Source organism: Homalodisca vitripennis, chromosome 1, assembly GCF_021130785.1.
Source record: "Homalodisca vitripennis isolate AUS2020 chromosome 1, UT_GWSS_2.1, whole genome shotgun sequence".
In the NCBI taxonomy this organism is placed as follows: Eukaryota; Metazoa; Arthropoda; class Insecta; order Hemiptera; family Cicadellidae; genus Homalodisca; species Homalodisca vitripennis.
This window is the reverse complement of record NC_060207.1, coordinates 47381692-47407910: the sequence shown is the minus strand read 5'-3', so window position 1 is coordinate 47407910 and position 26219 is coordinate 47381692. Positions and strand designations below refer to the sequence as shown.

The 26219-nt window shown below is 32.7% G+C and overlaps 1 protein-coding gene across 1 annotated transcript; it reads left to right on the top strand.

Moving 5' to 3' along the window:
• Positions 1-8953: 8953 nt before the first annotated feature.
• LOC124360786 (acyl-coenzyme A thioesterase 13-like) lies at positions 8954-24778 on the top strand. Its single transcript, XM_046814683.1, has 3 exons — positions 8954-9318; positions 14134-14318; positions 24502-24778. Exons 1-3 carry the CDS (start codon positions 9238-9240, stop codon positions 24683-24685), a joined length of 450 nt encoding a protein of 149 aa, XP_046670639.1. The 5' UTR covers positions 8954-9237; the 3' UTR covers positions 24686-24778.
• The last annotated feature ends 1441 nt before the right edge of the window (positions 24779-26219 follow it).

Genomic DNA, 26219 nt, shown 5'->3' with positions numbered 1-26219 from the left:
ATTGTACTACACTGTATACACGCATACCTAGGAAAGGCTTTTTTTGCTCCCCCTGATATCTAACCTTTTGGCTGTTCCGACTATGGTTCAGTCCCGTCATGGTCAGATATGAGAGGATCTACTGTAATCATAATTAAAACTCACCTGTGCTGTTTGTAAAATATTGCTTATCACAGTAATCTTATGGCGAGTATTTGTCAATTTGTTAGTGTAGGCCTCAAGTGCAAGGGGGCAACTCTGTTCTGCAGAAATTTTTTTCAGCTCTTCTGATAGGTCTTCAATTTGCTGTTTTAGTTCAAGTTGACTTATTCTGGAAAGAAAATTATGTTTTATGGCTATATTTTTTAAATTAAGATGAATTTTCATGCAAATATAGCACATAAACATTAATTATGTGGTTAAATCTCATAACATGTGTAATTTAATTAAAGTAATTAACAGAATCTTAAGTTTGTTTTAGTACATATCAGAATCCGGGGCCAGTGCCATTGTCAGACAGATTGGTATGAAGGCTGTCCGGAAAGCTATACTTTTTTGTTCTGTAGCCGTTAACAGTGGCCTATCGCCCAATTGTGGCCGTTTTGATGTCGGGCGTTTCTCTGTTCAGTGGCTACCCAGCCGTGCTAGTGAAAGGTTACTGTTGCTCCTTGTTGTTTTACAATAGCAGTTTAAAATGTGACACAGTTTGTAAGTTTTTTTTGGCTAAGCACAATAAACCAATTGAGATTAAACATCAACTCTGTGAAGTTTATGGAAACAATATGATTACTGAAGGTGGAGTTCATTAGTGGTGCATTATGTTTAAAAATGGCCATGTGCATGATGACGAACGAAGTGAATGGCCAAGCATTGTGACCAATGAAACTGTCTCTAGTCAGTGAGAAGATTAAAGAAGACCACTGATTCAAAATAACAGAAAACTCACTTAGTTTTCCTGAAATTTCAAGGAGTTTGTTACATGAAATTGTTATGCAGAAGTTAGCTTACCATACATTTTGTGGTAGATAGGTACCTTAAATCTTAATAGAAACTCATAAAAATTTGCATATGGCTGCTAAATTGACTTTTTGGACACTTACAATTAAAAGATGGACTCACTGCTTAGTCGAATCATTACAGGAGACAAGACTTAGGGAAAACACATGAATTGTGAAACCAAATGAAAAGTATGGAGTAGGGGCACACATACTTCCCCAAAAAAACCAAAAGGAAATCCATGCAAACATTGTTGGCACATAAGATTATAGCAACTGTTTTTTTTTATTTTTTATTTTTTTTGACAGGAAAGGAGTTCTTGTTGATATCTTAGAATGTGGCACAACCATAAATTCTGCAAGGTATTATGAAATCCTGCAAAAGTTAAGAAGAGCACTACAAAAGAAGCACAGAGGAAAGTTAAGTTAGAAAATTCTGTTGTTGCATGACACAGCCTGATCGATCATTATAGCATCCCCTGTACGAATGCTGGCCCGCCAGTCATTTAAAATGTAACCTCACGAGCGATTTTTCTTTCATTCATAGAAGTCGTCTAAAATGTGACTTGTCCCGTAGTTCTCTTAATCGTAAAATATTACATACACCTTTCAAGGCAAGGTCCGGCCTGATCTCGATTTACTCCCTTGATTTTGTGGAGTTTGTTTGGCCCTGAACAAATGTGGATTGTAACCACTTGTCTCCCCCTCCGATTCCAGTGACCGTTATGATGTGTATCTCCAATGTTATCTGTGTGAGTTTCTCTAGAGGATGGAACTTTAACCGTACTGTGTAGCACGCACCTGACTTGTGAGAGCGATATTGGTGACTGGCATTGTTTCATGTTAACATTTTGTATTCTATCACTACGTCCTAGTATTACATGATTATATATATATATATATATATATAATTGTAATATATATTATTGTATTTGAAAAGGTCTTTAACAGCTTAAAAATAAATCAATAGTAAATAAGATTATAATTTATATTTTAAATGAATATATACAGTTTTTGATCGAAAATTACTCAAAAATGTTATATTAAATTACAAAAGTATAAAATTTTTACGAGTAAATCCAAATATTTACAAGTTTATTTTGATGTCAAATCAAGCCAACTTTTTCTATTTTTTCCTAAGTCTGACATGTTTTATAATATTTACCTTCATTTGAACGGAATTATTTACTGATTTGACTAAAATTACTTTCATAATTATTTCTAATTTAATGGTTTAGGTAAAAAAAATCGAACTATTTTCCATACTTAGTAAACAAAAATGTTAATATTGAAATATGTTTTGCATAAACTAGTTATTCCAAGGATTTATAACTTGTATGACGTTTTCTTTCTCTATTACCTATTTATATGTAAGGCTTACTGTACTGAATGGAATTTGATGAGATTTCAAAACTTATCACAGTTAAGATGCTAACACTGCTAAGCCCAGCAACTACTGACTCTTCTAACTTTGTATTTATTATGGATATTATGCATTGAAATTAAAAATCAGTGACTCATAATGTTATCAAAATAAAATAAATATATAAGAAAAAAATGAAATCTTCATTATAAAGACGTGTTTAATTATCGGAAAATTTTACTGACATTGAAAAACACACATTCAAAATTGGTTGAAGAAGATTGGATTTTTACCTGGTTGCACGCACTCTTTCATCCAACTGATCAATAGTTGGCTTCAATAAACACATCAATCCTTCGGCTAGTGTGTCCCTGGTTGGGTTTTCACAGAAGTCTTCAGTCTTATCATCAACAGATGTGTTAGTGCTAATAGTCTCCCCATCCATGATAAAGAAGACAGCTCTCAGACCAAGATGTGCATCAATTAGCTAACAATCATGTCACCTATAGAAATAAAAGTATTTCAAAGTTAACTATTCTAAAAGTATGGCTTTTATTTACTACTTTTAAGATAAATGGCTAGGTAATATTTTTATAGGTTAATAGCTAACAATAATTTTTAAAATTATAGTTAAAAATATTGGATTTTCACCTGGTTGCACGCCCTCTCTCATGCAACTGATCAATAGTTGGCTTCAATAAACACATCAATCCTTTAACCACCAAAAGACACAGTTAATGTTGGATTATCATGTGGTAATCTTGTGTAAGCTCTGGTAGTGAACGTGTAATTTACTGGTACTTAAAAATATTAACATTTGAATAAAACTTAAAATAATATAATCATTATTACTAAATCTATATTAATCCTTGCACTAGCAAAGTAGTAATTTGAGGAGCATTTTACCCACAAGTGAACTGGCATAATCCTAATCACATTAAACATAATCTACTAATTATGTCATAATTCTAATTGTCCTATTTTAACCTGGACCAAAATTAACATAGGTGACAATCAATTTCTTAGAAAACATTTCTCTAATGATTTCAAGAAAAACCATGTTGTGTGCTTATACAATGTTCTCAGCTCCTAAGTGAAAGTTAGCTATTATAACCAGTGAAAGTGAACTATACTTTACTAAATTGTAGGATTCATGCCTCAACAAAATAGATTCAAATTTGTTTAAGTATACAGAAAATAAAGATTCTTGTCTTGTGTTGCAATTGACAATGGCCTGTGAATTTCCATTTAATGAAAGGGAATAATCTTCTGAAGTGATAAAAGATGGGATGTAAAAGAGCTGATGTTGAAGATAACTCTGTGTACATTCTTTTTCACAAACTTGTATATAGTCATTCATTTGTATAGATAAGTACATATTTTCTTCCAAAGCACAAATAATTAAATATTTAGTATACTTAGGATTGTTAGAAAAAATGATTTTAGTGATCTCTTTGAGCAACACACAATAATTTACTATATTTTGAAGGATAAAGTTTTGACTTCTGACTATAAAAATCAGGCTACATGCTGTAAAATCAAACTATGGATGGCCGTACCTCAATAACGTACAAGTCAATTTTGATAAAACTTCTATACACATTCAATATATGGTCTACTATACTACAGTATAAGCCTCATTCTTAGGCCGCGCCTATTTTCGGGGCCACACCGATTCAAAAGACTATGTGCTGACAAAAGCAATCTATGGATGGCCGTACCTCAAAAACATACATGCCAATTTTGATAAAACTTTCCATACACATTTAATACATCAATACAGCTCTCATTATTAGGTCGAATCATGTAATGAATGTGCATAGAAAGTTTTATCAAGATCGGCTCAGACGTTTTTGAGGTACGGCCTTCCATAATTTGATTTTACAGCACGTAGCATGTAAAATCCGTGTGGCTCCGAAAATAGGTACGGCATAGGAACGAGAGCTTTAATGTAGTATAGTAGACCACGTATTGAATGTATAATAAGAAGTGTTATCAAAATCGGCTAGTACATTTTTCAGGTACGGCCATCTATGTTTTTGCAGTACTTGACATGTAAAATCGATATATCTTTGAAAATAGGCGCAGCCTAAGAATGAGGCTTATATTGTAGTATAGTAGACCATGTAATAAATGTGTATAGAAAGTTTTATCAAAATCGGCTCATATGTTTTTGAGATACGGCTGCCCATAGATTTCGTTTTTCAGTGTTTGATATTAAAAATCGATAAATCTCCGAAAATAGGCGAGGCCTAAGAATTAGCGTAGTAATATGATACAGTATACCATGTATTCAATGTGTATAGAAAGTTTTATTGAAATCTTCACTTACGTTTTTGAGGTACGGTTATTAATAATTTTTTCTGCATTTGGCCTGTGACATTAAGTACACTTTGTTCAAGAAAACCAGCATTTATGGTTTTAGAATGCCTATGTGTGTTTGTTGTACCTTTAGTTTTCAAATAATAAAATTAATTGAACAGGTTTAGGAACTAGGTTCGTGGTAGTTCAGGAACTAGGTCAGTAGTTACGATTCATAATCAAGGCAGGTTAGGATTCATGCCAGAGGATTAGTTTGATTCTATGGACAGTTTCACACTGGATATTGAAATATTAGTAAAAACTTTTGCAAACTAAAATTATTTAGTTTGTAGTAAATTAATCTGCACCCACACTTCTAAGGCATTATCCAATCATCAGAGTAATAAATCAACCTTTAATTAGAAAAAGTAGCCTAAGTGGTAGGTTTCAGTACTTATTACTACAAAAAGGGGCACTTAGGATGAAAATAATAATAAACTGACAACTAACGACAGCAAAAATAACGCTAGTCAAATAATAAAATAACATTGCAACATTTAAAAACTAACCTCAACGCAACAATCACATTGATCAAATCTAACAAATGTACTAACTTACAAACTTAGTAACTTAACTTATAAGATTGACCAACATTATAATAACACAGCTCGGTTTGCTTATGTCAGAAGTTAAGAAAATGAAGAGAAGTTGTTACACCTTTTTCGCTCAACCAATGGCATTTGACTTTCCACATTATACGGTAACTCAAAAAACGTGACAGATAGAACGATTATTATCTTCTTTTTTTTCTTCTCTAATGGTTAGCTCTAGGCTAGTAGGCTTCGGGAAATCCCATGCCGCGGTTGCCGCCTCAAATTATCTTCTTCGATTATTCCCTCCAGTTGGATACCGAAAAGAGTCAAGGTACTTTGTTTCTGATTGACTAACGTCAGCTTGTTAATAAATTATTATTATTGAAGACCCTCCCTATTTACGATTTTATAGCTGCTGTTGTTGACATATGAATGTTAACATTTAAATTTACAGTACGGTGTTTAGAAGTCAAATATTCATCTTTAATTATTATTTGCTTTTTAAAGCCATTCATAGGGACTTTGCTACAGCAAGTAAAACAAAGGCACATGAAGAATACAGAAATGAACTACATTTTTACTAAAAACTTGAACAAATCATAATATATACGACTAAATAAGTATTTTAAAATGCAAATCAAAATAATTAATTGCCAAGCTTTTTTTAGTACGTTATATATTAAATCAGCAAATAAATACGTTTTAATTTTTTCTAAAAATTCAAAGAGTATTTTTTATAATTTTGTTATATTTCATATTTTAAATAAACGTGTTTTTATAGGCTGTTGCAATCGTGTTTTTTTGTAAAGCCAAAAACATTGCAGCATATAAAGGCTACTTCAAAACATTTAAATTTAAATGTTATGACTGCTTTACCTAGCGTTTTTCTTTGCGCTAATTTAATTGTAGGTGTCTTTTTTTATTTAAGTTACAACACATTTCGCCCTAGCTTTGTTGATGGTAATCTCGTTGTCCTTTAATAAAACTGCGTTTTAATACTAGAATTAATTAATAACTGAGATTATTATTAAAATAGAAATCCGTATACTTTTATTATTGTAACAAGTTGAATTGTGTCATGTGGGAATTTTATTATACAGTTGCATTTTACCCGCGCAATCTATTACCGTATTATTTTGAGTAAATTGTTTTTAGTTATTCACAGTTTTACTTACCAATGATTATTTAGTTTAATACAAACTTAGTTGCTCATAAAATTTAAATACCCCATCTGTCACACAAATTTTCATGTTCGCCATTCATATATAGCCATTCATATGTTGGTCGTATACATAGATTTTTTTTTATTTCAAGGAAATACCTTTATTCTCTAGCCAAACCATATAAGTAGATGACCAAAAACTTCATTCACTATTACGACCTTCTCCCTTACATTCGATACTAATCAAACAAAAATACTATCAATAAATTTTAACTCTGCTTTAGCCAATAGAAATTTTGTTAGTTTTGAGGAAATCTTAGTGGCCAGTAGTGTTTATTTAAATAAAGTTAAACATTTGGCTATAAGGTATAACAAAAAATTTCGAGGATTGAAATATATCCTCTTCATCAGGTAGGAGAGGTATAAATACATACAAAAAATAAATAACAGAAAGAAGGGAAAGAAAAGGGTTCAAACATTTCCAAAAGCTGTCATCTAATTTTAACATCAACTTTCCATTCTATTATTTTTCTGTTATGCTCCATGAAGAATATGCTTTGAATGGCAGAAATTTAGTTCCATAAATGTTTAGAAGCCACGGAGAGCAGCCAGGCTATTAACAAATTGTACTGCCTTTCTGGACTTAGATAACACACGTTTTGTATTGTTGTCCACTGACCATATTATTTGCACAATGTACTATTATGATGGAATAAATTCATTTAGTTTGGTACAGCATACATAGGTATATTTAAATTACTCTTTGAAGCTGAATGTTGCAGGATGCAGCACAATTAAATTGATTTCATTAAACCTTAATTTTACAACGTAATTAATGACAGGCAATTAATCTTGTCTACATACAAATACACCAATACAATGGAGTACCTATCGAAAGAACCAACAAGACGCAAGGAAGTCTAATGTAAGAAAGTATTTTTGTTACATACAGTGGCGTAGCTAGAAAAAATTCGAGGGTAGATTAAACATCCGGAAGGTTAAAAAGAGCCCTACTCGAAAAATTTAGAAATTTTTTTGTTTACAAGTGAATTCTCAAATTAATTGTACTTTTTTAAATTTGCTTATTTGCTCAAATTTGATTGTAATATTATTCATGCATGCAAACATTTAAACTTTTCAAAATATTTGAGATTTGTGTTCTTAACAAAGGTAGTAGTTAAATAATGATCTTCAGGGACTCCAAAATACAAAAACAACCATTGGAATTTTTAAATTTAATCTTTTGTATTTTAAAATGTAAACCAATAACATTGTTTTGTAACATTATACCTATTTGGTAATTCAGGTAGTTGTGATTGATTTTGTCATATGTCTATAATTATATTTTTGTTGAACATTTGCTCACAAGTTTCTTTTTTAATCCATTTAGTTCCTAGTTCTTAACACATATACTGTGATAACTCTTTATTACTGCTTTTGTAGCGTAATTATTAATTTATTTTCTACAAGTTAAGGTCTCTATATTATAATATGTTACTTTTGCCCTATTAATTTTAATAGCTTTCCAATAAAACAAAGAAAATTACAGTTGTTTTAAGCCTATATGCAAAATATGATGAAATTATGACACTTTATTCGTTGTGCACTATCTCAAATTTTGTCAAGTGTTTGGAGTTATAAAGAAAGTTCAATTTTAATATAATTAATTAGATAAACATTAAACACGTCCTTTGTTTGAAGGTTATTTTTGACGATGGAAGGATTGTGAAGGAAACAGGATTTTTCCGGACATTTGCCATCGTTCAGTGAAACAAGAAAACAGTAACACTACGTTTCGAGATCTGCAATCTGATCTCTTCTTCAGGTAAAGAACTAACCTAATACATAATTACAAACTAGGTTAAAATAAACAAATCTTACTAAAACGTTGTGGCACGCCTAAGTCAGGAATCACAACCTACATGTTGTTTGTCAACTTTACTAACACTAAAGACATGCACTTAATACAAAACTATACAAAACACTAATCATTAACTAAACTACGGAATACAGGTCACAATACGTCTTCACTCGTCTACTAACCACCTACGACTGACCAGAAGGACTAGCCAATGGTAATCGTGACGGCTGGCTAAAACAAGATGGCGGAAATACAAGGGAAGGGTGTATTAGGTTAGTTCTTTACCTGAAGAAGAGATCAGATTGCAGATCTCGAAACGTAGTGTTACTGTTTTCTTGTTTCACTGAACGATGGCAAATGTCCGGAAAAATCCTGTTTCCTTCATTAAACACCTAATTTACGTTCTATATCGTTTCTATGTTTTGCAGATTCGTTCGGATATAAAACGACTCCTTAATTCATAATAGATAATAGAAATCAGAACCGTTCCGAACTGAGGTCGCTATCAGCCGCATGTTCGGGTTTTGTCTGTACTGCTCGACTCTGCCCTACTCTTTTTCTCTGCGCCGTCTGATCACCCCATCTAGGTGGCTCATGAGGAGTTCGTGAGCTAAGTCCAGTAACAGAAATAGCAGCCTGTCAATGGCATTTGCTTTGCTCAGTGCTCTCACAACACTTGGAACCGTCTCCGTTCCTATCCTGAGTTCCTTGTAGTAGACAGCAGTGTGAGTGAAGTGAGAAGTCGTCACTGTCATTTTAGACGTCTGTCACTAGTCAGCGTTAGTTTAATGTTAAGAATTTGAAGGTCATGGGCTACAAACTTTATGAAAAACTATTTTTAACAACAATTAATAATAGTATTGTTTAGATTAATCAATCAACATCTTTAAACTTTAGTTTGAAAGTAATTCAGATCATTTATATTTTTAAACAATTCATTTCTAGGCCCCTATAGGCTATTTCATTAAACAAAATATCTAACTATGTCTATTAGTCAAGTTGCAAAGACAATTTGGTCAAAGTTTATGGTAGATCGGAATCAGTTTGGAAGGGTATTGGACAAAGTAAGTATTTTCTATAATAATTACATCTATTATTTAGCTTGCATTTCTAGACCTAGTCATGGATAGGTTATGTTATATTTCATAGTTTTACAGCCTAGATAGGCTTAAATATAATCAACTTTATAAGCTAGTAGTTTTTTTTCCTTCCTGAGGGAAGAGGACAGTTTGTCCCCGCACTTAGTCCTAAAAGGACCTTTGCGCCTCCCTTACTTTAATTTGTGCCCTCAAAGACCGAGGCTTTTGCAAAAACCAATCAGATTTAAGGGCTCCTGTTCTCTAATGTCCTTGGGGCTGAGGAGATATGCTCCCAAGTATCTTTTCCGAGTCTCTACGATGGCAGGACAATCCAACCAAATGTGCTCCGCTGACTCCTCCTCTTCTCCACAGAGTCTACATTCGCTGCTCTGACTGAGGCCTACCTTCATAAGGTGCTTCCTCAGAGGGCCATGTCCCATCAACATTCCTAATATCAGTCTTATATCCTCCTTATTCTGGTCTAGGAGAGCTGTCCACCCTTTTGCGTAAGGAGAGATAAACATTTTGGATAGTCTTAAACCTGAGGCTCTACCCCAATTCTTGTTTTTAGGATATTATAAGATTAAAGGCCGACGTGGCAAATCACGAATTGGATGTTATCAACGTATTCTGCTCATCCTCCTGAACAAAAAATATATATGGTTTTAGGGGGTGCAAATGACGGGTAGGGTACGATAAGCGGACCCGGTTTTTTATATCGAAGAATGTAATCATCGATACCTAATATTCGCATCTCAAATCCTAGACTATCAATCAATATAAAGTATCTATAGTTCTCAATAACAATCATATGTTTTAAATTAAAATATGAATCTATTATTCACAGTGATCAAACAAATTATTATAACCAAAATTAGGAAAACTAAAGACTCTCACTGTTACAGTTATTTCTTTCCCACAAATTTCACATAATGGGTTTTTCCGCACCGAGTCCAACATGTTGAAGTCATGAAAAACATGTCTTATCATCTTTTAAAGCAATGTCATGTAGTTTTCTAAAATTGACTGTGATTTTTAATAATCAAATGTTACTTATATAAAATTGAAATATTACATAAGTATTATTTGAGAATGTTTAATATATCAATATATATATATATAATTTAATTAACCGTAAAAAATAATTAATCAGTATCGATTGATTATATTGATGGTTATGATTAAGTAATATCGTTTGCCAATTTCGATATAAAAAACCGGGTCCACTTATCGTACCCTACCCCAAATGACAAATAACATGATTTTAGAGGGTATATACATAAGTAGTTAAGTTCTTAATGTTTTAATGTTCTGTTTGTGTGCTGTGTCTGGATACCTGTGCTGTCTCTGAATATTATCTGTGGGTGGGACTGATAGCGTATCTGTTATCTGAGCGCTCTGAGGCAGAAGTCAGAGGTAATGTGTACTGTAGGTTGGATTGAGTGAGTGCGTGACAATCATGGATCAACCATCCACTAGTTCGACCAATTGTAGTGAATTGGTGTGTCGGAGTATTTTGTCGGGCACATTAAGAGTTTACGTTTCAACCAAAACGAGATTATTTTGTTTCTGCACATTCTGTGGAACACTCTAATGGTAAGTGTTCTCTATTAATGTCCATTTATAGACGTATTCATATTAGGGGTATTCATGATTTATTAAGTTTTTTACACGGTACATAATTGCCTTTCCATTACAATTCAATTTATATTTCTGATCAGTCCCTCTAGAATTTGATATTTTACTGATAGGTACTATCTCGAGGGATGTTTTTCTTTTGTTGACATCAGCGCGGTGCAGCACCTTCGGTACTGCACCGCGCTGATGGCCGGAGGCACTCGTCTCAACTCGACAACAACTAAATAATTTGTAGCTCGAAATTTAAGAAAAACATTGTTCATTTGGATCAAAATTCTGCTCATTTTAGTATTATTTTTGATTTACGTTTGCAAAGATGGCGCTGCATCCGATGACGTCATCACGAGGTTGAGTCATGGTCACAAAAGGTCACGTGATGCCTGATGTGGATGTAGAACATAGAAATATTTGCTCTGCGCTTGAACAGTTGTTCCATTTTTGATGTTCTAGACTAGAACTTCGTTATTTCTCATTTCCACCACCTCAAACCTTATATTGTTTTGTTCTGTACGACGATCCCAATAAGTTAATAACGCGAAACTCGTATTTTGCTGCTCCGGCCGTTAATGTGACAATTACCCACTTTTCCAATATTATTTTATTTTTTAGATGAGGCCATTTGAAACATTTCACATTTCCTGGATTCTGTACTATTTGCTCCAGTCATATGAATTAAACACAACTAATACCTTTTTGTAGTAAATTTGTGGTCTGGTTTAGGTCAGACTTCGTTTCAGTTTCACAAAGGCACAGAAAATATAGTCTCTATAGTTTACAAACATTTAAAATTTCATATAATTCTTGACTTAGTGTAAGTGAATGCTTTTCTGCAGATTGTCGGCTAAGTTGTTATCTGTATATTAGTTTTCCCCCACAATAATTTCAAAACAGATTAAACTATAGCTTGAAATTTTGCTCTTCAATGAATATCTGTCTTCACAATAGAAAACACCAACTGAATTTGTTGAATATAAAAAGTGGACAGCACTTTTTAGAGTTATACAAGACACTGTAAAATGAATATTTGTATCTATAATGCTGAGATTTGTATTATTATAGTGTTTACAGTATTAAAATTACTTATTTTTATAAAGTTTATCATATACAATATCATGTATCACAAACATACTGGTCTTTCCTTTAGTAATCTTAAATCTATTTATATTTAGTTATGTATAAACACAACTAATACAACTTATAATTGGTTCTAAAGGGCGTATTATTCAGGAGAAGCGTAAGAGTTGTGATCAGTCAATTTATTAAAGGTATTTAAATTAAAGAATCTGAAAAATTAATTTTGATAATGTTTAAATTGTTATTGAAATTAACCTATTAAAAAGTTAGATTCCCTGTTATTAAATATTAAATACAAAACTCACTACCTTGAATTTCCCATTTCAATACATTTCTCCACCTCTTCCAAATTAATCACTCACACCATCTGTTAATTCCACTACAAACAAATATATATGATTTTAAAAACAAAACTGAGCTGAATCTCACTGAACCCTTCCCTCTACTTTACTTTTCCCTTATTTGTTTTCCATGCACCAATCAGAGTCGACACCTTATATGGAGTTGTTTTCTCTCCTGAGATGACGTCATTGTAGTTTCTCGTAAAATTGAATAGTTAGGGATGTTATATCCGCCCCATATTTTAAGATCAACAGTTTGAGTTTTCTGTGAATAAAAAACATTAATCCTGCTACTAAAATCAAATTTAGCACTACTGATTCTCTCACTATTAAAGTAGTAAATATTTAAAATTGGATCAATTTTTTGCTAGCTCTTACAAGGGCATTTTGCCTTCATTGACGTACCTAGTACAAGATGACTGACTACATTCTAAGAATTATTATTCAGTGAGAACAATCGGAGATTATTTCAGCTTCCATATGTGAACAACATCAAATTTATATTAGGTATTGTTAAAATTCTAGCACAGTTGTGACAGTTTGTATAAAAATAGAAAAAAAATAAAATATTTAGATTTTTTATGAGATTCATAGTCAATGCATTTGGTTGTATCTGCTTTAATTTAAAATTTGATTATTATAAGTTTTTATGAAAACATTGTTCAACACGTTCATAACGATGTCTACTCCAAGTGATACACGTTATCTTTCACAACTGCCATCGTGTACCTGATCGGGTATACAATGAGGTTTCATAAAGCGCTTCATGCATCGGATGGGGTACACGTTGCTATAAATTTCCTTATTGTGTTTATATTGTTTTCTTGTCTTGGCGGTTTGTTAAATTTGTTCTTGCGCTTAAATAAATCTCAGCCTATTGTGTACACCATCGGGCACAGGGTTGCTAAATATTTTAGGTACTCCTGGGGGTTACACAGGGAATCATTGAAAACACGTATTGAAATACTTGTTTTGTGCTAAATTGAGAAGCTTACATATTTTTCTTGTTATACTTATACGTTTAATGTAAAAAAAACGATTACGGTTTTTTGTCATTATTATTGAAAAATTTGAAGGCGTATAGAAAAGCCCAGAAAATAGCTGTTGTCATGAACATGTTAACTTGATTTATTTAAAGAAATATTTTCGTTGCTGACAAAATACGCCATTCATCTGTACAAATACAAATACAAATATTCTTTATTTTCAAATACATTAAGTATTGAAATGGCGTCAATATAACTGTGCACAAGTTATATATTTTTATTCCTCTGATACAATTTATGTCCTATAAAATAGTAAAAACCATACATTTCATATATGTAACAACTTATTTTGTGTCCCAAACCAATGTTAATCTCATTATTATTACTGCTACAAATATTAAGTATATACAATTAAGCAATCACAAATCATTACAAAGGAATGTTTTGGTACCCAAAATAAAGACAAAATGCTAACAGAACCTACATGTTTAATTTGATTGTGTTTAAGGATTTTTAGTATTTTGGTTTTTAGTTCATATGTCTTCTAAGCTACAAATACTTTACTATTTATAGTAAAATAAATATTTTTGTCAAATGTTAAATAATATGAAACATTTTATATACATGTCCATGTAACAGAGTAACAATAACAACGCAAACACATTATTTTATAGTTTCGCAATGTCTGTAGAATAAATATTTATGAAAGGGTTATTGTGCCTAGAGTGGAAAAATAATTTGTTAAACTAAGTTCTTTTCAGGTTAAAATAATATCAGCTAGCGATGGACGATGTACAGCAGAATTAAAAGTATCTGAAGAACATTCTAATTCTCAAGGAACGTTACACGGTGGCTTGTCTGCGACGATTGTAGACTGTGTGTCTACCCTGGCTCTTGTCACACATAAGAGACAGGCAGTGGGTGTATCAGTTGACCTGCATGTCACGTAAGTTGAGATGCCTTGTGGGCAGCATGTGTTATTCAACTGTTAATAGGGGTGTTTACCAGTAAATTTTATCGTAGTAAATAAAGTTTACCAACAAAGAAATGGATCCAGAAGGGATCACTTCTGGCTCTTTTATATACCTTCCAGTTGAACCTACACTGGGCACAGTAAAAACTGATGTCTCACTTAAATCTGGGCAACCTTAAGGATGTCCAGGAGCAGCTGCACATCATTTACTGCAAATGTTGAGATTCTGGGGTGCAAGGGTAACTCGATGGGTCTAGTCTACTGCGGGAGATGAATGTTGGAGTTGGTGGGGTTCGTTCCCTAAAATGTCAAAGGTTCTTGCTAGACTCAACATAAGGGGATGCCACCCCCTGCCTGCTTTGACTGGAGAGGCTGGTTCAGAACTGGCCTCCCCTTCTTTCGAGAGGACATGACTTGAGATTAGTGCCCTAAATTCTTCCTCATGGATCTCGGCAGAAGGCGGCCCCTACCCCCAACCTTACCCATCCACAATATCCTGTCACTCTTGAAGCAGTGCAAAGATCCTTATATGACTAGGTGCACAATTTCTAAGCTTGTCCTAAGAGAACAAAAAATCTGGATAAAATGTATCCGCACTTCTGCTAAAACGTACTTTAATATTGTTATTGTACTGTATTTTATTAATATATGAGTTTTACTTTGCAAGACTAATTTTTCATTATTAAAAAACAATGAAACCTCTTAGGACAAGAAGCTTAGAAATTGTGCACCTAGTCCTTATTTTATATTAGTTTTGAGCTGTAAAACTCCTGATTATCAATCAATCAAATCAATCAAAGAGAACTTTATTCATATACATTGAGTACAGAATATGTGTCAATATGTATGTAAAAATTTTATCTAGTTTAAAAACATAGATCAAGATAAAAATGTCATGTCCAGTTTAAAAATTCCTCGATGGAGTAAAACGTCCTGTCAGCAAGCCATGCACTGAGATTCCTCTTCAACGCTGACTCTCTTGTTATACTCTTGAGGTGTCTTGGTAGGAGATTGTAAAATTTTGCACCTGCATAAGATGGCTTCTTGGTAGTCATGGTGAGTCGATGAGGTTGTAAGACGAAGTCTGTCACATTGCGGGTTCCATATGAATGAATTTCGCCCAGTCTATTGTAATCAGTGTTAAATACATGTAGAATGGTTTGTTGTATGTAAAGAGCCACCACTGTCTGAATTCCAAGGTCTTTGAAAGCACTTCTGCACGAGTCAAGATGATTTAGACCTGCCAATATTCTTACTGCTTTCTTTTGAAGTTTTAGAACTTTAGTCATATTTCCTATACTTGACCCTCCCCATATTATCAAACCATACCTCACAACAGACTCAAATAGGGCAAAATAAGCGACCCTGGCCGTTGACAGATCTGCAACAGACCTTATTCTTTTTACAACATACAGGGCAGTACTCAGTTTCCTGCACACCATGTCCACATGAGAGGTCCAGGACAGATGTTGGTCAATGATCACTCCTAGGTATTTGGTCTCGTCCTCTACTTCCACCATTGGCAACCCCTCGGTTAAGTTTGCAGCTCTTGTAAACAGGATTTGTTTAGTTTTGCTGTCATTTAGTGCAAGATCGTTCTCTTGACAATATTGTTTTGCCATATTGAAAGCAATGAAGGCCTGACAATCTAAATCATTAGGGCCTTTTTCAGCAAGTATAAGAGCTGTGTCATCAGCGTACATTGTGGTGTGGGCTTGCTCCTTTAGGTAATCTGGGAGGTCATTTGTTACCAATACATACAATACTGGACCCAGTACTGAGCCTTGAGGGACCCCTCTTGTTATATTGAGGGGTTTTGACCTAGCATGGTAAACTGTGTTATTAGCTGTATATTTCAGCTCTACTAGTTGAGTCCTGTTCTTCAAATAACTATTAAACCAGTTTATTGCATTGCCTTGGATTCCTAAAGTCATCAGCTTAGTAAGAAGTAAATTATGTCCCAGTGTGTCGAAAGCTTTACTTAGATCCAAGAAAATAGCAGATACTATTTTTCCAGTTTCAATTTGGTCAATTACATTCTCAAAGAAGTCAGTGATAGCTGTGGTTGTAGATTTAGAGGATAAAAATCCGTGCTGATGTTTACTGAGCAAATTATTGTCCATGAGGTGGGTTATTAATCTTGTTAAAACGATTTTTTCAAATATCTTGGAGATGGTTGATACAAGAGATATTGGTCTAAAGTGGCCAGCTTCTGTGCTTTGTGGTTGTTTCTTAATAGGGATTATTTTGGCAATCTTGAGGTCAGCTGGAAAAATACCCTGAGCTAAGGACTTGTTCATAATATCAGTCAGAGGCAGTGTAATTTCATCAACACAGTGCTTAAGTAAGATAGATGAGACATCATCTATGCCTGCTGATGGCTTTGATTTCATTGCCATGATGGTTTTCTTAACTTCTGCCTGTGTAGTGCTATGAATAACAAATTCAGGTGCATTGGTGGTGCATTGAGGTTTCCTTGAGATATCTGAAGTTTGACCTGCTTCTTTTAGTGTTATCTCAGCTATAGTTGTAAAATAAGTATTTAGGTGCTCAGCTATTTCGAATGGATTATTTAATTTGTTGCCATTGACTGTCAATTCAAGTGGAGTGTCCTGTTTCTTCTTATGGCGTTCATTATTAATTGTGTCCCAGACTGCTTTTGACCTGTTTTCTGAGTTGCTTATGCGGTCTACTATTGCTTGCCTTTTTAGATATTTCAGTCTCATATCATAGGCTTTTTTCTTTTCTGCTGTTTGGGTTTTAGCAGCTACGCAACCTGTGGTTTCTTCTCTATTTAAGGCTTCTAAAAACTCGGTCTTCAGTCTTTGAGCTTCTGGATCATTAAAGTGACAAGCTCTTGCATTACGCTTTGCTTTGGTTTTTTTATAAGGACATGTTAGGTTCATTGCAGAGTTAAGTATTTGGCTAAAATTTCTAAAAGCAGTGTCCACAGCTGGTGCATTAAGCACTAATCCCCAGTTAAGTCCCTTTAAGTAGTCACTCAGGCTGTCAAGGTTATTTTTATTAAGATGTCTTCTAATTGAATAAGTTGTGGGAACAGGTGATTTCTTCAGATTCGTTGAACACAGCTGTGCGAAAGCCCTGTGGTCAAGACATCTACTGTGACTTCTGGTAAAGGGATGTTGGAGCAGACACAGTCAATTGATGTTGATGTAGTGCTGGTTACTCTGGTAGGTGGCAGTGATAATCTCCTAACACCATATTGTGCAAGAGCGTCATTAAGTTTCAAACAGGAACTGTCTTGAACTAGGTTGTCCACGTTTATGTCGCCAATTATAATGCTTTGTTGAAAGGGGATTGTGTTCAAGATCTCTGTTAAGTGATCGATTGCCTCATCCAAGTTCCCAGATGGTGGTCTATAAACACCCAACACATAGATGCTCTTTTGACCTTCTTTTATTTTGATAAGTTGGGTCTCGCATATCATCTCTAGTGCTGGAATTGTATCAATCCTGTCCACTTTATTTCCCAGATTTAAGTGTTTATATATGGCTACACCTCCTTTTTGATGATGCATCCTAGAGAAACTTCCTACCAGTTCATAGTTAGGAATTTTGGTATTTTCAAGAGCATCATGTTTTAGTCTGTGCTCCGTTAGCACAACAATACTAGGGAGGAATTCGTCTAACAAGTGGTTTAGTCTGTTCACTTTATTTGACATGGAGTTGATGTTCTGATGTAATATAGTCAGTTTACTTGTGTCATTAAATTTCTCCCCTGTGTTTCTGTGCACAGAGACTATTTTGTTTTTAGTTTTACTTTTATCTTTTGGCAGAGGTCTAAAAAACTTTGATTTGCACCATTACCACGTATAATGTTAATGGGCTCTTGTAGCTCATTTTCTGTTGCGTAGGATAGAGAGTTGTTGTTCAGTTTTTTGGTAAAGGGAGTTTGGCTGACTCTCCCTATGTCTTGGTCGGGTATTTGTCCATTTTCAATTACATTACATTACATTTTTCAATTAGGATCCTTCAAATGTGTTTCAGGAGTGATTATTATTTTCAATATATTCTTTAGGATCGATATGCTAGTAAATGATTTGAAAACGTCCAAATCTGTCTGGCTGTAATAAACAGTGAATAGGTGGTCTGTTTTGGTTAAATGTGCAACCTGCCAGTCAAAATTACTATCAGTAGTGAAAATTCAAATCAATGTAAATATCATGGAATTTTATGAAAATTAAACCTTAAATTCGACACAAAGACATTTTACACATGAGCTATTACTCTGTCAAGATCTAAAATGAATATTTGTACAACTATTCAACATCCAATCACTAATATATAACGTTTAGGATAGCTCATTTTGTTAATCCTTTGATAGTACTAAGGATCTAATGATTAATAATAAATGAATTTGACCTGGTTTTACCTGTATGTTTGAAAAGCAATCACAGTAAAGCAAATAAAACTTCAAACTTTATTTCAATTGTATTGTAATTAACTTAACTAATTACACTATTATAAGTTTTTGAATACATTCATGATTATTAATAATTTGACAAGTGTCCAAATTGTAATATATCTGAAAAAAAACTAAGCATTAATTAGTACATGTTACACTACAATGGTAAACAAAATCATTGTTTACCACCGTTTTCAGTATTTGTTTCATTACCTATGTTGGAAAGTTTGATTAATCATAAAACAGATTAAATTTGAATATATCTTTGAAAAAACTTATTAAGCTTAAAAAGTATATTAAAATATTAAAAGTATATTAAAAAGTCTGTACAAAATACATATATCTAAAAATTGCTTTTTTCGTTGTATTTATGGTAATAAAAAAACATTTCAATAATGTTATGTGAAAAGTTTTGATGTATTTGGAGATTGTTCATGTTACTTAATACTATAATATACTACTTAATAATAATTATAAACTGTAATTATTTGATCAATAAAAACACTTTTGAATTCGTTACCAATAAATGAAAAAGAGTATTTGATTGTTATAAATTTACAAGGTATATAAAATCATATTCTAACAATTGGGGACTGAAGTAAGTATGGGACCAAAATTTATTTCAATTGATCATTCAATTTTTATAAAATGTACACAGTTTTACAAGAGCAATGAGTTCTCAGGGGTTGGTTCATCTGCTGATGTGAAAAAAGTATTGAGTGAGAGTCAAAGAGTTTATTACTAACATGCACATAAACATTAAGTATTTGCATGTACATAAACATTAGTTTAAAATGATAAAACATATTCATCAAATTTAGACAGTTTTTAAATAGGCTTAAAGTTTTTGTTGTTAAATAATTTTGAAATTGAGAAAGTTTTAAAATTAAATGTTTATAAAAATTTCTCAGTAATGTTTATTTTTTCAGATTGATATTTCAAAGTTCAAATGGCATTGTCAACATTATTAAAATCTCACCTAATGCCACAGGAATGTTCTTAAGTTATAAAGGGATAATTTAAACTGATGTTGTGGCAAATGTTGTCTAATGAAAAACATGTAGTTTGCTCAAATATAAGAGCTATCCAGAAAGTAACAAATGTTTTGAAATAAAAAATTAACCGTCTGAAATAGGAACATTTTATTATATACATTTAAAAGCAACACTCTTAGGCTATTTTTCAACTTAATCCCTGTTCATATTGAAACATTTATCATAACATGACACAAGTTTTTAGATTCCAGCTTTGTAGAAATCTGCCGCCTGAGATCTTAACCACAGATTAACACCAGTGTGAAGTTCAATGTCACTATCAAAGCGCTGCGTTGCGAGCCAGCTCTTCATCACTGGTTAGAGGTGATAGTCACTTGGTGCCAGATCTGGACTATAAGGCGGATGATCAAACACTTCCCAATCAAAATCATCGAATACTTGTCGTGTACAATCGGCTTATGAGGACGTGTATTATCGTGGAGAATCAAAATTTTTTAGCTCAATTTTCCCCTACGCTTGTTTTGTATCGCTCGCCGTAGCTTCTGGAATGTTTCACAGTACCTCTCTGTTCATGGAAATCAACCAGAATCACACCTTTAACATCCCAAAAAAACAGTTGCCATAATCTTTCTTGCTGACAGAGTTTGGAGACATTTTCTTGGTTTTTTTTTTTTTGGAAAATTTGTGTGCCCCCATTCCATAGACTGCATCTTTGTTTCACAATTGAAATGCTTCACCCATGTTTCATCATCAGTAAAGATACGATTGAGAAATTCGTTACCATCAAGTATATGTTTGTCATATTCATCAAGGAAAGTTAAGTTTCCTATAATAATTTCATGAAGTAAACTTTGTAAAATTTGTGGGAAATGTTCTGAGAGTTCAGTCATTGTGATTTTCACGAACTTTGTCATTGATTTTCAACATCAAATCTTCAGTCACTAGGCTTGGCCAACCGCTTTGACTATCGTCATGAACATTGGTGTGGACATTATTAAAGTCAGTACACAACTACCCTCACCCATCATTCCATATCCGTGAACTTCACATAGTTGGCGATAGATTTAAATTGGTTTATGGTTTTTTGCAAACAAGAACCTTATCTCATGCACTTCACAAATGGCGGGATTTTCAATTGCAGCACAAATTTTAATTAATAACAATGAGAAAAGTAAAAAGAAATACAGACTGTGTGCGATTACAGCTCGATGCATACTGAATGCCAGAGTGTTTTGACACCAAAATGGCGGGTGTAGCCACGCAAACTGCTGCATCATTCTAAAACGTCTGTTACTTTCTGGATAGTCCTCGTATATTGTTATTTAGGAATTTATTGGGTAATACCCTTAAAAATAATTAACACAAATATTCCTCTGCTGTGGTTGCTGAAAATCAGGAAGGGAAATGATGTTCGGAAAAGATTAACCCTTTGCACTCAAAAGGTCAGCAGCACTGGCTACACCAAAATTGCAGATAGCTAGCGTTAGTTTTGCCACAGTTTATCCTCACATTTCATATGGCCAGTACAGATGGCCGCACTACTTTCATTGACAGTTTGGTGGCCATATTTGTTGTTTACCTCCCCAGATTGGAATTATTTTTCAATATCCTCCGCGTTTGTTCATAGTAAGTGTTTAAAGAATAAATGAAAACTAATTAAAAATTTATTTTTAATAAATCTAATACAAAAATAAACATTTATTTGGGAGCTCTTATAAGTATATGGTTAAAAAAATATGTAAATAAAATATTATAAAGTAGGCATTTACAGTTATTTTATACTCAGATATGAACTATTTTTCTCAGTCTTTAGATTTTTTAAGGAATAAAACTTTTAAAAATACACACCTATGTGTAGTCAAGAATAGTTAGCACACGTCTTCTTGTAAAATGTTCTAGGTTTCTATCACTTCAGTGAGTAGGCAGGCCCACTACTCGTCACTCGTGTTATTTGCACAGGCAATGTTTAGAAAAGAATTACAGGCTAATTTCAAATTTTCTGCTTTACATATTTGTTTTTTTAATTACATTAAAAAACAGCTGCTTGATTGGTTCCAGCACTCACCATTCACTGTAAAACAAAGAGAATATTAGAAAATAACAGCTACGTTTAGTCACCAGTGGTGCTGACCTTACATGCTATGGACGTATTATATCTTGGCTAGTACAGCTGGACCTATGAGCTGAGATAACATTACGGCAAAAATTATTCCACGCTTTCGACAAAATGGTGACGGACAGTAGAGCTGGCCCTAGGAGCTCCAAGGACAAATTATAAATGCTGCCTTCGAGTTATAGGGTTAATAATTGTGGCAAAAATGTAGTGGAAAGTAGGCACTGGTTGATTACATCATTTGTATCTTCTGGTCACTTAGCACAGCATCTATAACTAGAAAAATAAAAGGGAAATATTTTGAATTTGTAAATATAAATTAAGTAGATATTTAACTAATATTCGTGCATTAGTATTTTCAGAACAGGTATGATCAGATGAACAAGAGTGATAAAATATTAAAAAAATACAAATTAGAATTTTGATGATTAAATCTTATTACTGAATTATTAATAGGACATTTAATTGAGAGTTATACCTACATATATTAAAATTATAATGGTTGAAATAATTTTTAGGATATGGAAGAGAGGTAAGTAAATCAAGATAAATTTGTAAGAAATATTTGGGCACGATAAATATTATAATAAATTAAAGTAAGAAATTGATGAGACATTGCATATTTGATATTATTCTTTTTTAATGTTTTTATCAATTTGCTTTTTGGTTTTGTTTTTATTTTTATTAACCCTGGGATGCTAGAAATTGTGATTAAATCTGGTGAAAATTAAATACAATTTTTGCCTTTCTAAATAAAAATATTAGGCCAAAGTTATATTCTAGGTTTAGGTTGAAAGTGGATTTTTAGACATAATAACAACCAATATAAATAGTTTGAAATATTTTATCCAGATTGTTTATTGAAATCTTGACAAGCTAGGGTGTATGTTTTTAATTAATAATTAAAAAATTAAATAATATATATTATATATATATATATATATATATATATATATATATATTTATTTATTTATTTGACTTAATGTTAACCCTTCCCACGCATATTACAGGTAATCTCCCATGGTAAGAATAGACCCACATACATGTTGTAATACAAAGTTTTGTCTTCCATAGCGAACTGTCCTTAAAATTGATGAAAAAATGCATTATAATGTTAACTGAACATCTGACAAAAACTGCACTCCATTTGTTGTTCTCGTCCACCTGTTATCGATCCAATACTAGTTGTCATAGCAATCGAACGCTGTTTTGCACTGTACGCTGGCATGTTTTATGGCTTTTACCATATGAACAATGAAATTCTTGAGATCTGTTCCCAAGCTCTGTTCATGTATCGAATTGCGTATAATATTTTACTTCTAAACATTGTTTACAGCGGTTGTAGGATGGCTTTAATTAGGATTTCATTATTGAAATTTAATTTTTCAGTGAAGTGGTAAATTCCATGTTACTTTTTCTTGTAAATATTAATTTGTAAAAATAGTCTTTAAAAATCAGTTTGAATTTTCTTACTTCCTGTACTAAATTCAGAAATCTTAATTCAAATAGAACTTTAAGCAAATAACATTTATGTTTTAAAAGCTATTTGCACCCTAAGGGAAAGTAAATAAATTTATATACAGTGCTCTAATACTGTAATATACTATTACTATTATACACTTTAAATAAATGGTTAAACTTAATTTGTATTCTGATGATTATAGCTAGAAATAACAAATAACTCAGTATGATATAAATGTGAACTTTAATGATGATAGATTAATTGACATACAAGTTTGAATTTTGAAACAAGATGGAGGATACAATAATAATGGTAAATTTTTAAATACAGTTCTTAAATTTTAGGGCAGGGTGGTCGTGCTGGCTTAATGAAATAGAAATATTGGGTATTTTATTTTATAAAAGATATTGTAATTTTGAAAAATAATTGTTGTTAAATTTTTATTATATTAATTTTGAATTATTAACCAAATTGAATGTTCCTGGGTTTTATGTTCTTCCAATGAATCACTGTTAAACTTAAAAGAATTTTCTCACCCAATGTCTGTCTTCTGCTTCTTTGTACTTCAGTGATAATAAGAATTTAATAAAGTAACCTTTCAAATACTGCTGAATAAATGTAACCAGTTTCTTTATAATAATAATCTTGCTTCACTTCTTCCAGATCCCTCTCTCCTCTTCACCTTTCAAATCTCTGCTCTCTTCACTCTTCAACAATCATCCCTGCACACTGTATCACTGACTTTAGTTCACTTTATAACTTTGAGTTTTATATGTAATAAGGTGGATTTTGATTAATTTTGATTTCGTATTTATTATTGTTTGTAGTTAAATTTGAGACAATTTATAAATAATTATTCCTTAATTATTATTACTAATAAATTTCTAAATTAAATTAGGCCAAAGTATTGAAATGAATGTGAGATGGGTGTATGAAATGAGTCATTACAATACCATGAACTGATTAATGAAACTGTTACAATGCTGGCTTATTTGAACCTGCTTGTAAGTAAATAATTGTTTTAATTGTGAATATGCTCTTTACTAGGTTGATGTGGATTTGTCCAAAAGGCTGCTGTAGAATAATATAAAATATCTTTACGAAGTTTTATTTTACAATTTAATTATTTTATTTTGATTTATTTTTCAATTCTGATTTTAGGTATTTAAAAGGTGCTGCTATTGGTGAAGATGTTATTATTGAGGCAAACACTCTACGTGCAGGAAAAACTTTAGCTTTCCTTGAAGTATATATCAAGAAAAAAGGTGATGGTAGTTTAGTTGCTAAAGGCTCTCATACTAAATTCGTAGGAAATGAAAGTGGGAACATATTTGACAAAATCTGAGGTAGTTGTGGTTAGATTTTATCAGTAAGTGGAAATAGCAGTAAATGAGATATTATTTATTGATAAGAAAATATACATGTTACATAAAACAAATTTGTGTTTATGTTTTCCCAAATGATGAGGTCATATTTATATAACAGAGATTATGACGATTATGAGCTAATCACTTCACGAAACCAATATAAAATTATCAATCTTAAAATTTTGAGAACTTTTACAGCCATCTTGCAATACTCAGCCAAAAAAATTGAGATTTCAATGGCATTTTTAACTACGTATATTGTGTTCTTTGTTTACTCTACAGACAATTGCCCTGTTCTCTGATTGTTGACTGAGTTTATTGTATACTCAAATGTAAATATAATTGAGATTTGAATAGTATCTTCAACTATGGAATATTGATTCCTCCTCTCCATAAGGTAGTTGCCCTATTTCCTAACCATAGACTAAGTTGGATATGTACTCAAATATATGTAGTAAAAAAGAAAAAGCTTTACTGTTTACATAGTTGAAGTAGTCAGTTAGTTTGACATACTCTTGTCTTTTCACATATATGGTAGAGAGAAGAGATAGAAAAACACATTTACAAGATTGTTATGTTTAAAACTTACTTTTCTTAGTTGTACCAGTACAACAACCAAAATATATTACAAATATACGTGTGCAAAACAAAGACATTGTTATTACATTGTCTTTTAGTTTAAGAAATTAACAGAAATAAATAAATTGTGATGATAATTGTAAAAGCAGTAATAAAGTAAAAAGTGCAGAGGTTATGCATTCCTCTTCACAGACATTTGCACTATTTCCGGATTGTATACTTAGTAAATTGTATACCCAGATGTAAGTATAATTGAGATTGGGATGGTATCTCCAATGTTGTTTATTGTTCCTCCTCTTCACAGACTGTTCCTATTCTTCCTCATTTTAGACTGAGTATTCTGTATACTCAAATGTAAGTATGTGATCACCATTATGACAACCAACAATGTTCAATTTAATTGAAATAAACAATGCAGCGAGTTGTATTATATAAAAAGTGATACACTCTTCCAGTACATATTATTGTAGTTGGTAAAGTGTGCCGGTGAAACATGAAACAAACCAACTTGTTCTTCTTCTAATGGACAGCCTGTTGCCATGCACTTAAGCCTCACAGGCCTTTTGTGCGCCCTGGGAATATACCATGAGGCCAACCAGTTCAGCAATTCTACAAGCCACCGAAAACAACCAAACACATCCTCCTGGAGAAATTCATCACTTTTGTGCATCAGTCTCTGCACTTTAAGACAGCCCCAAAGGATTCACACCTAAAAATACCACAGAATGGTTGAGGCCCCATAATGTTGGATACTGAGCAAAAGTTGACCAAGGCATCAGCTCTTTCGTTCGCAGAGTCCCCTCATGACCAAAACTCGATAAACAGTCACATGGTGATTCTGCCAAGGGAAAAAGTGAGAGCAATCCCAGACAAGTTTACAGTTGAACACATAAGAGTCCAACACCTTTAATGATGCCTGGCTATCTATCAAAA